The sequence below is a fragment of the Gymnodraco acuticeps genome, unplaced genomic scaffold (genome assembly GCF_902827175.1).
Source record: "Gymnodraco acuticeps unplaced genomic scaffold, fGymAcu1.1, whole genome shotgun sequence".
Classification (NCBI taxonomy): Eukaryota; Metazoa; Chordata; class Actinopteri; order Perciformes; family Bathydraconidae; genus Gymnodraco; species Gymnodraco acuticeps.
The window spans coordinates 1,357,502-1,369,859 of NW_022989931.1; the positions used below are offsets into that span (position 1 = coordinate 1,357,502).

At 39.9% G+C, this 12,358-nt stretch overlaps 1 protein-coding gene across 2 annotated transcripts in view; it reads left to right on the plus strand.

Moving 5' to 3' along the window:
* The window catches only part of ddx43 (DEAD (Asp-Glu-Ala-Asp) box polypeptide 43), a 39,694-nt gene that overhangs the window by 4,923 nt on the left and 22,413 nt on the right, over positions 1-12,358 (plus strand). The window contains exons 6-14 of one of the 2 annotated variants that reach the window (XM_034209958.1): positions 2,398-2,509; positions 2,816-2,917; positions 3,335-3,390; positions 5,166-5,277; positions 6,464-6,565; positions 6,990-7,045; positions 8,839-8,950; positions 10,110-10,211; positions 10,624-10,679. In XM_034209958.1, coding sequence (XP_034065849.1) covers positions 2,398-2,509; positions 2,816-2,917; positions 3,335-3,390; positions 5,166-5,277; positions 6,464-6,565; positions 6,990-7,045; positions 8,839-8,950; positions 10,110-10,211; positions 10,624-10,679 — 810 coding nt within the window. The remainder of the gene's footprint in view (positions 1-2,397; positions 2,510-2,815; positions 2,918-3,334; positions 3,391-5,165; positions 5,278-6,463; positions 6,566-6,989; positions 7,046-8,838; positions 8,951-10,109; positions 10,212-10,623; positions 10,680-12,358) is intronic. The other variant, XM_034209959.1, reaches the window with a different exon arrangement.

The following is a 12,358-nucleotide window of genomic DNA, read 5'->3' on the forward strand; positions in this document are numbered from 1 at the left end:
TGCAGGGTAGCTGGTGGATTTACTCCAGGTGGAACTAAAGATTTAACACTTGATTAGATTTCACATCATTCATCCTGATCTGTAAAGTAACACCATGTACCTCTGAACTGTAGAGGAGTAGAAGTACACCATGTACCTCTGAACTGTAGAGGAGTAGAAGTACACCATGTACCTCTGAACTGTAGTGGAGTAGAAGTACACCATGTACCTCTGAACTGTAGAGGAGTAGAAGTACACCATGTACCTCTGAACTGTAGAGGAGTAGAAGTACACCATGTACCTCTGAACTGTAGTGGAGTAGAAGTACACCATGTACCTCTGAACTGTAGAGGAGTAGAAGTACACCATGTACCTCTGAACTGTAGAGGAGTAGAAGTACCTCTGAACTGTAGAGGAGTAGAAGTACACCATGTACCTCTGAACTGTAGAGGAGTAGAAGTACACCATGTACCTCTGAACTGTAGAGGAGTAGAAGTACACCATGTACCTCTGAACTGTAGTGGAGTAGAAGTACACCATGTACCTCTGAACTGTAGTGGAGTAGAAGTACACCATGTACCTCTGAACTGTAGTGGAGTAGAAGTACACCATGTACCTCTGAACTGTAGAGGAGTAGAAGTACACCATGTACCTCTGAACTGTAGTGGAGTAGAAGTACACCATGTACCTCTGAACTGTAGTGGAGTAGAAGTACACCATGTACCTCTGAACTGTAGAGGAGTAGAAGTACACCATGTACCTCTGAACTGTAGTGGAGTAGAAGTACACCATGTACCTCTGAACTGTAGAGGAGTAGAAGTACACCATGTACCTCTAAACTGTAGAGGAGTAGAAGTACACCATGTACCTCTGAACTGTAGTGGAGTAGAAGTACACCATGTACCTCTAAACTGTAGAGGAGTAGAAGTACACCATGTACCTCTGAACTGTAGTGGAGTAGAAGTACACCATGTACCTCTGACTTGTGTTTACTGCCAACCTAAAAGTACCTCAAAAATAGTAATCAATAATGTATTGAAAAGTTATTTGGCTGATTGTTTTATATTGGCTCAGACAGGTTATATGGGACATACAGATAGGTCACTCATTTTGAAATATTAAACTTAGTTTTCTTTTCTTTAATTTTTCATCTTCGTGTAGAAGGCTATCACGAAACACACGTTTGTTTATAGCATAAAGAACATCTGATTTAATGTGAGGTAGGGAAATAATCATTTGAGTATGTGTATATAAATATGTAATTTACAACAGCTGTAAGATGCTTGAAAAGCTGGAAAATGCACCTTGAAAATGCTTGAAAAGTGCTTGAATTTGACTTTGGAAAAGGTGTAAGAACCCTGATTATAGAATGATCACACCGGTGTGACGGTACTCTTCAAAGGGTTCACGAAATATGACTACTACTCTTACTGTTTAACATTGTGGGATACTTAATGTTAATTCATGTTAAGGCTAATAATAATGACAAGGCTAAGCCGGCTGTAATGCTAACTAACGTGCTTGCTACTAGCTAGGTAGCTAACTTGATCCAGCCACTCCTGGTCCTTTCATCAGACGGAAAGCGAAAGAACGAGCGAGACCCATTGCTGGTATGATAACAACCTGGTACTAAGCACACAGGCATCTTGTTAAAGTTATCTTATCTATCTCTTATATTTAGCGGAGGAAAACAATTGTGACATCAGTTATGACATCACTTACGCGACTCTGGGATTTGTAGTCTTTCTAGTTGCGTATTTTTCATAGTCTTAAATTTCAGCAGTTTTACGAAAAACGGTGACTTTTTTGACATGGAAATGATTTTTTAAGATTGACAAACATATGTGTAATTCGTGGCACAATTTAAACGAGATTGAAAGATACGTTTTCTCTCTCCATTGACTTCAATACATAATTTATCCGAAATAAGGTCCCATGGACCGGAAGTAGATGGGTGTGACTTAGCATCTCAATATATCATATTATAGGGTAGTTGTTGGCGTCATTGCAGAGCCTTTACAGCACATGGTCAGGGCATGTTTAGGAAAGAGCTGCATGGATTGATCAAGTTGCCGATTTACATTGTAAGCCATCAATTTCAGTAAACAATAAGTCAAAATTGCTTGATTCCAGCTTCTTAAATGTCCATATTTTCTGGTGTCTCTTGCCCTATGACAGTAATGTAAGCCACTTTAAATTGTGGACAGAACAAGTAATATGAGGTCCTTTTGGGCTTTGAGAAACACTGATTGACATGTTCACCTTTTTGACATAGAGACCAAATGCTAGTTAATCTAGATTAATAATCATCAGATTATTTGACCCTGGTAAAAAAATCATTGTTTGCAGCGCTAGTATAGGATGTTTGATATATTCCCTTTATCTCTGCAGTTTTTTTATTCACTTTTTACATTATAGGTAAACAAAGGGGACTATCAAGGTGAGGTGGTCCTCATGGGGTCCTCTGAAGCCCAGCAGAAGGCCAAGGAGATGATTGAAGAACTGGTGTCAGATAGCAACTCTCAAAATGGTAATTTTTCTGAAAACTATCTATCATGAAAGCATTCGATTAGGTGCAAAATATCCTTCCGCAAGTCTCATCCCATAGATTTTGTCAAATGTGACTCTTTGTCCTCTGAATGTCATTTTTCTGCATGTGAAAACATTCTAGATTTGTATTTAGCAGGGCCACATTAAATGTTCAAACGGGTAGGATATTAAGACAAATATGGGAACAGGATGGTTTACAAAATGTCACCACTAGGTGTCACACATAGCAGCCCATACAGTGTGGAATATATCCCCCCCAGCTTTCTTACACTTTGTCTCTGCACAGCCTCCGGAGGCCCAGGACGGGGAACCTTTGGCGATGAAAAGTCCGACTCTTCACAGCCTGTGATTTTCACCGTGGAAAATGGTTTAGTTGGCAGGATAATAGGTATGTTTTTAAAACAGTTATTCCAGTTTTAAATGGTGCTATAAATGTTGGAACCTATGCTAAATTTTATTGTTAGCTATGCTAAATCACTAGCTAGGCTAAATCAGCGGACTTCAGTTGTTGTCAAGCTGTTAGAGCAAATTGGTGAGGGACTGTACTCCATTTTCACAGCCTGTGAATGTCAATGTACTTTAATTGACATGTTATATTTCCAAAGCAGTACATTCACTTCAAAATGTTTTTATTTCATCCGTTGGAACTAAATGCTACTGTTAGTTATCTACATTAGTCTATGCCAAGTTAACGTTAGTTAGGCTAAGCAGTCACATGGCATTGGTTGTGTGATCCCCATTCTGCAAAGATTCAGGAACATGTGTGTGGGTATGATCTGTAACATTGCGTTATATCTTGTTAAAGGTAAAGGAGGAGCCAAAATCCGTGAACTTGAAGAGAGCACTGGTGCAAGGATTAAGGCAAGTTCAGTGTCGTTAGTGTCAAGCTAATGATGTTAGCGCACATCCATGAAAATGTGGATTTATTTTTATACTACTGGATAGCTTTAACCTATAATAATGTATTATTGGTTTGTATTAATAATCTAAATCCTCAAAGTAGCTTCTAATTAAATCGGTAAAATACATGTAGTGGTCTAAAAGTATCACAATGTGAAAACGGACTGACTATAGAGTGGCGAAGTCCCTCCCCTTCCGGTGGACCTCCATGGGACCTTATTTCGGAAAAACTATGTATTGAAGTCAATGGAGAGAGAAAGATTATCTTTCAATCCCGTTTGAATTGTGCCACGAATTACACATATGATGTTTGTCAATTTAAAAGATAATTTTGCAAGTCAAAAAAAAAAAAAAAGTGTCGTAAAACTGTGAAGTAACACTTTTTTTTTTCTGTGAAACTCTCAATGAACTACATCTCTGGTCTCGCAGACTCTCACAACACACGTCACCAAGATGGCCGTCACTACTGTCTTGCTAAACAAGGGATTGACTACCCTCACTATCACCACAATGAAACACGTCCAGAAGAATGTCATGCAAAGCTGCCTGCCTTCCTTTGATTCTCTGAACTGCCTGATCTTTTTTATGTTTAATGTCAACCATTTGTGCAGATAGCATGAAGTACAAAAGATCGCAGATGCTAATGTTGCGTTAGCGTTAGCATTTCTCCCCCGGGCTCAAATGGTGTATTATGGAATGATCACACCGGTGTGACGGTACTCTTCAAAGGGTTCACGAAATATGACTACTACTCTTACTGTTTAACATTGTGGGATACTTAATGTTACTTCATGTTAAGGCTAATAAAAATGACAAGGCTAAGCCGGCTGTAATGCTAACTAACATGCTTGATACTAGCTAGGTAGCTAACTTGATCCAGCCACTCCTGGTCCTTTCATCAGACGGGAAGCGAAAGAACGAGCGAGACCCATTGCTGGTATGATAACAACCTGGTACTCAGCACACAGGCATCTTGTTAAAGTTATCTTATCTATCTCTTATATTTAGCGGAGGAAAACAATTGTGACATCAGTTACGCGACTCTGGGATTTGTAGTCTTTCTAGTTGTGTATTTTTCATAGTCTTAAATTTCAGCAGTTTTACGAAAAACGGTGACTTTTTTGACATGGAAATGATTTTTTAAGATTGACAAACATATGTGTAATTCGTGGCACAATTTAAACGGGATTGAAAGATACGTTTTCTCTCTCCATTGACTTCAATACATAATTTATCCGAAATAAGGTCCCATGGACCGGAAGTAGAAGGGCGTGACTTCGCATCTCAATATATCATATTATAGGGTAGTTGTTGGCGTCATTGCAGAGCCTTTACAGCACATGGTCAGGGCATGTTTAGGAAAGAGCTGCATGGATTGATCAAGTTGCCGATTTACATTGTAAGCCATCAATTTCAGTAAACAATAAGTCAAAATTGCTTGATTCCAGCTTCTTAAATGTCAATATTTTCTGGTGTCTCTTGCCCTATGACAGTAATGTAAACAACTTTAAATTGTGGACAAAACAAGTAATATGAGGTCCTTTTGGGCTTTGAGAAACACTGATTGACATGTTCACCTTTTTGACATAGAGACCAAATGCTAGTTAATCTAGATTAATAATCATCAGATTATTTGTCCCTGGTAAAAAAAAATCATTGTTCGCAGCGCTAGTATAGGATGTTTGATATATTCCCTTTATCTCTGCAGTTTTTTTTATTCGCTTTTTACATTATAGGTAAACAAAGGGGACTATCAAGGTGAGGTGGTCCTCATGGGGTCCTCTGAAGCCCAGCAGAAGGCCAAGGAGATGATTGAAGAGCTGGTGTCAGATAGCAACCCTCAAAATGGTAATTTTTCTGAAAACTATCTATCATGAAAGCATTCAATTAGGTGCAAAATATCCTTCCGCAAGTCTCATCCCGTAGATGTTGTCAAATGTGACGCTTTTTCCTCAGAATCACATTTTTCTGCATGTGAAAACATTCTAGATTTGTATTTAGCAGGGCCACATTAAATGTTCAAACGGGTAGGATATTAAAGCTCCCATGTCATGGCCATTTCTACTGATCATAATTCCATTATTGAGATCTACTAGAATAGATTTATACTGTGCAATTTTCCAAACTCACATTGGTTTCTCACACAGCATCTCTAGGACAGAGAGTGAATACACATACTTTACAAACGGCTTGTTTGAGCTCCTGCCCCCCCCTCCCTGTGAGCCCAGTGTGCACTCTGATTGGTCGAGAAGCTGACAGGCTCGTTGCTGCTCGCACACAGACACACACACTGCTGCAGACAGGCTTGGCGATACAGCTAGAACAAGCGAAACTCATCCTGAGCACACACTCACAGCCGAAGTAAAAACAATAAGTGTGGCTTGAAATTGAGTAAGAAAAAGGTTTATAACGCTGTGAGTCTGCGGAGAGTATTTCTCCGCGATCCCAACGTAGTAGTCCGAAAAACATTTATCCATTTAAACAGTCGTGGTAGATACCTTGTTTGTTTTAAACATGATAAATACACAAACAACAATGAATACTTACAGGTTGTGTACCCGAATATCCCGCTGGTCCAAACAAAGTAGGAACAGCATCGTTCTTCAGTGCCCTACGCTGTACATATCCGGCATGAATCGCTGAAAGGTTTGGGAAGCTTTGTTTCGTGAAAGGCTGGCAGAGGGTGCGGCCATAGCTCTGGGCGTGGCTACTGGGTATCCCTACTTTGCGATACCCTGGAAGACAATGAGAAATCTCCAAAGTGGCGTTTTGGGGAGGTATTTTCTGTGTTAGAGTTTTACTCGCTACAGGGTGTACTTTCAGGGTTTTTGACTCTGCAGACCGTTTACATGCATAAAAACCTTCATAACACACAAGGGGATGGGTAATAACCGGAAAAGCATGACATGGGACCTTTAATTCAAATATGGGACCAGGATGGTTTACAAAATGTCACCACTAGGTGTCACACATAGCAGCCCATACAGTGTGGAATATATCCCCCCCAGCTTTCTTACACTTTGTCTCTGCACAGCCTCCGGAGGCCCAGGACGGGGAACCTTTAGAGATGAAAAGTCGGACTCTTCACAGCCTGTGATTTTCACCGTGGAAAATGGTTTAGTTGGCAGGATAATAGGTATGTTTTTAAAACAGTTATTCCAGTTTTAAATGGTGCTATAAATGTTGGAACCTATGCTAAATTGTATTGCTAGCTATGCTAAATCACTAGCTATGCTAAATCAGCGGACTTCAGTTGTTGTCAAGCTGTTAGACGTTAGAGCAAATTGGTGAGGGACTGTACTCCATTTTCACAGCCTGTGAATGTCAATGTACTTTAATTGACATGTTATATTTCCAAAGCAGTACATTCACTTAAAAATGTTTTTATTTCATCCATTGGAGCTAAATGCTACTGTTAGCTATCTACATTAGCCGATGCCAAGTTAACATTAGTTAGGCTAAGCAGTCACATGGCATTGGTTGTGTGATCCCCATTCTGCAAAGATTCAGGAACATGTGTGTGGGTATGATCTGTAACATTGCGTTATATCTTGTTAAAGGTAAAGGAGGAGCCAAAATCCGTGAACTTGAAGAGAGCACTGGTGCAAGGATTAAGGCAAGTTCAGTGTCGTTAGTGTCAAGCTAATGATGTTGGCGCACATCCATGAAAATGTGGATTTATTTTTATACTACTGGGTAGCTTTAACCTATAATAATGTATTATTGGTTTGTATTAATAATCTAAATCCTCAAAGTAGCTTCTAATTAAATCGGTAAAATACATGTAGTGGTCTAAAAGTATCACAATGTGAAAACGGACTGACTATGGAGAGGCGAAGTCCCTCCCCTTCCGGTGGACCTCCATGGGACCTTATTTCGGAAAAATTATGTATTGAAGTCAATGGAGAGAGAAAGATTATCTTTCAATCCCGTTTGAATTGTGCCACGAATTACACATATGATGTTTGTCAATTTAAAAGATAATTTTGTAAGTCAAAAAAAAAAAAAAGTGTCGTAAAACTGTGAAGTAACACTTTTTTTTCTTCTGTGAAACGATCAATGAACTACATCTCTGGTCTCGCAGACTCTCACAACAACACACGTCACCAAGATGGCCGTCACTACTGTCTTGCTAAACAAGGGATTGACTACCCTCACTATCACCACAATGAAACACGTCCAGAAGAATGTCATGCAAAGCTGCCTGCCTTCCTTTGATTCTCTCTGAATTGCCTGGTCTTTTTAATGTTTAATGTCAACCATTTGTGCAGATAGCATGAAGTACAAAAGATCGCAGATGCTAATGTTGCGTTAGCGTTAGCATTTCTCCCCCGGGCTCAAATGGTGTATTATAGAATGATCACACCGGTGTGACGGTACTCTTCAAAGGGTTCACGAAATATGACTACTACTCTTACTGTTTAACATTGTGGGATACTTAATGTTACTTCATGTTAAGGCTAATAAAAATGACAAGGCTAAGCCGGCTGTAATGCTAACTAACATGCTTGCTACTAGTTAGGTAGCTAACTTGATCCAGCCACTCCTGGTCCTCTCATCAGACGGAAAGCGAAAGAACGAGCGAGACCCATTGCTGGTATGATAACAACCTGGTACTAAGCACACAGGCATCTTGTTAAAGTTATCTTATCTATCTCTTATATTTAGCGGAGGAAAACAATTGTGACATCAGTTATGACATCACTTACGCGACTCTGGGATTTGTAGTCTTTCTAGTTGCATATTTTTCATAGTCTTAAATTTCAGCAGTTTTACGAAAAACGGTGACTTTTTTGACATGGAAATTATTTTTTAAGATTGACAAACATATGTGTAATTCGTGGCACAATTTAAACGGGATTGAAAGATACGTTTTCTCTCTCCATTGACTTCAATACATAATTTATCCGAAATAAGGTCCCATGGACCGGAATTAGAAGGGTGTGACTTAGCATCTCAATATATCATATTATAGGGTAGTTTTTTGGCGTCATTGCAGAGCCTTTACAGCACATGGTCAGGGCATGTTTAGGAAAGAGCTGCATGGATTGATCAAGTTGCCGATTTACATTGTAAGCCATCAATTTCAGTAAACAATAAGTCAAAATTGCTTGATTCCAGCTTCTTAAATGTCAATATTTTCTGGTGTCTCTTGCCCTATGACAGTAATGTAAACAACTTTAAATTGTGGACAAAACAAGTAATATGAGGTCCTTTTGGGCTTTGAGAAACACTGATTGACATGTTCACCTTTTTGACATAGAGACCAAATGCTAGTTAATCTAGATTAATAATCATCAGATTATTTGTCCCTGGTAAAAAAAAATCATTGTTTGCAGCGCTAGTATAGGATGTTTGATATATTCCCTTTATCTCTGCAGTTTTTTTTATTCGCTTTTTACATTATAGGTAAACAAAGGGGACTATCAAGGTGAGGTGGTCCTCATGGGGTCCTCTGAAGCCCAGCAGAAGGCCAAGGAGATGATTGAAGAGCTGGTGTCAGATAGCAACTCTCAAAATGGTAATTTTTCTGAAAACGATCTATCATGAAAGCATTCGATTAGGTGCAAAATATCCTTCCGCAAGTCTCATCCCGTAGATGTTGTCAAATGTGACGCTTTTCCTCAGAATCACATTTTTCTGCATGTGAAAACATTCTAGATTTGTATTTAGCAGGGCCACATTAAATGTTCAAACGGGTAGGATATTAAAGCTCCCATGTCATGGCCATTTCTACTGATCATAATTCCATTGTTGAGGTATACTAGAATAGATTTATACTGTGCAATTTTCCAAACTCACATTGGTTTCTCACACAGCATCTCTAGGACAGAGTGAATACACATACTTTACAAACGGCTTGTTTGAGCTCCTGCCCCCCCTCCCTGTGAGCCCAGTGTGCTCTGATTGGTCGAGAAGCTGACAGGCTCGTTGCTGCTCGCACACAGACACACACACTGCTGCAGGAGCAGACAGGCTTGGCGATACAGCTAGAACAAGCGAAACTCATCCTGAGCACACACTCACAGCCGAAGTAAAAACAATAAGTGTGGCTTGAAATTGAGTAAGAAAAAGGTTTATAACGCTGTGAGTCTGCGGAGAGTATTTCTCCGCGATCCCAACGTAGTATTCCGAAAAACATTTACCCATTTAAACAGTCGTGGTAGATACCTTGTTTGTTTTAAACATGATAAATACACAAACAACAATGAATACTTACAGGTTGTGTACCCGAATCTCCCGCTGGTCCAAACAAAGTAGGAACAGCATCGTTCTTCAGTGCCCTGCGCTGTACATATCCGGCATGAATCGCTGAAAGGTTTGGGAAGCTTTGTTTCGTGAAAGGCTGGCAGAGGGTGCGGCCATAGCTCTCGACGTGGCTACTGGGTATCCCTACTTTGCGATACCCAGGAAGAAAATGAGAAATCTCCAACAAGGCGTTTTGGGGAGGTATTTTCTGTGTTAGAGTTTTATTCGCTACAGGGTGTACTTTCAGGGTTTTTGACTCTGCAGACCGTTTACATGCATAAAAACCTTCATAACACACAAGGGGACGGGTAATAACCGGAAAAGCATGACATGGGACCTTTAAGCCAAATATGGGACCAGGATGGTTTACAAAATGTCACCACTAGGTGAATATATCCCCCCCAGCTTTCTTACACTTTGTCTCTGCACAGCCTCCGGAGGCCCAGGACGGGGAGCCTTTGGCGATGAAAAGTCAGACTCTTCACAGCCTGTGATTTTCACCGTGGAAAATGGTTTAGTTGGCAGGATAATAGGTATGTTTTTAAAACAGTTATTCCAGTTTTAAATGTTGGAACCTATGCTAAATTGTATTGCTAGCTATGCTAAATCACTAGCTATGCTAAATCAGCGGACTTCAGTTGTTGTCAAGCTGTTAGACGTTAGAGCAAATTGGTGAGGCACTGTACTCCATTTTCACAGCCTGTGAATGTCAATGTACTTTAATTTACATGTTATATTTCCAAAGCAGTACATTCACTTAAAAATGTTTTTATTTCATCCGTTGGAGCTAAATGCTACTGTTAGCTATCTACATTAGTCTATGCCAAGTTAACATTAGTTAGGCTAAGCAGTCACATGGCATTGGTTGTGTGATCCCCATTCTGCAAAGATTCAGGAACATGTGTGTGGGTATGATCTGTAACATTGCGTTATATCTTGTTAAAGGTAAAGGAGGAGCCAAAATCCGTGAACTTGAAGAGAGCACTGGTGCAAGGATTAAGGCAAGTTCAGTGTCGTTAGTGTCAAGCTAATGATGTTAGCGCACATCCATGAAAATTTGGATTTATTTTTATTCTACTGGGTAGCTTTAACCTATAATAATGTATTATTGGTTTGTATTAATAATCTAAATCCTCAAAGTAGCTTCTAATTAAATCGGTAAAATACATGTAGTGGTCTAAAAGTATCACAATGTGAAAACGGACTGACTATAGAGTGGCGAAGTCCCTCCCCTTCCGGTGGACCTCCATGGGACCTTATTTCGGAAAAACTATGTATTGAAGTCAATGGAGAGAGAAAGATTATCTTTCAATCCCGTTTGAATTGTGCCACGAATTACACATTTTGTTTGCCAATTTAAAAGATAATTTTGCAAGTCAAAAAAAAAATGTGTCGTAAAACTGTGAAGTAACACTTTTTGTGTGAAACGATCAATGAACTACATCTCTGGTCTCGCAGACTCTCACAACAACACACGTCACCAAGATGGCCGTCACTACTGTCTTGCTAAACAAGGGATTGACTACCCTCACTATCACCACAATGAAACACGTCCAGAAGAATGTCATGCAAAGCTGCCTGCCTTCCTTTGATTCTCTCTGAATTGCCTGGTCTTTTTAATGTTTAATGTCAACCATTTCTGCAGATAGCATGAAGTACAAAAGATCGCAGATGCTAATGTAGCGTTAGCATTTCTCCCCCGGGCTTAAATGGTGTATTATAGAATGATCACACCGGTGTGACGGTACTCTTCAAAGGGTTCACGAAATATGACTACTACTCTTTAGGGGTGTTGAAAATAATCGTTTCTACGATGCATTGCGATGCGGACGTGGACGATTCGATGCAGTGACGGAAGATAATCGGTTATAGCGTAGTAACGTTGCTTCCTGATTTTCCGGCCGCGGCTTTACTATAACATTTTTTTTTCTGTCACTTTAATATCAAATCGGTCGGTGACGCAGAGATCAGGGAACAGACGTGACAGCGGCACAGCAACACCAAACACGGAGCAGTCTGCTTTATCCACCAACACAAGAACACCAGTCCAGAACCAACAGCAGAAGGACCCGCTCTGAATCACTCCGTGTCGCTGCGGCACAGGGATTTTAGTTTTTCAAAAATAATCGCGTTACAATCATGTCAGGTTTTTGGTGGATTTAATTAAGTCTTGGATTGCAGAGTATGAATGTCCTCTAGCAATTTTCAGACGATATATACGTGTGTGAAGTTTGTGAAGGCAGAAGGAAAAAAGCTTCCGCGATCACCGTCTCCTCTCCGTTCCTCCAAACCCCGCCCCCTCCCTGAAAATAATGAGTGACAGGCTGATAGTGACCCGATAGAAACTTTATTATTCACTTAATCACTGAGATATAATGAAGCTAATTTAATCTAATACATTCATGGGATTTATGCAACAGTAAGACAGAGAATGTAAGTGTGCACCCACATGCACTATTTTAGTTGTTATATGCTGTTGTAAATACTCCTGTTGTCTGCTGTGTTCAGACTCAAGTCCTGTGTGTGATGCCACATTCAGGACATTCAGTGTCCTTTTTTAACAGAAGGCCGTTGCTAGAAGCTGCAGCTAGACTGCAGAAGCATTAGTTTTTTGTTTTTGAGGATGGAACAACTTCACACACAGATATAGGGAGGCTAGACCTATACAATTCATTTATTT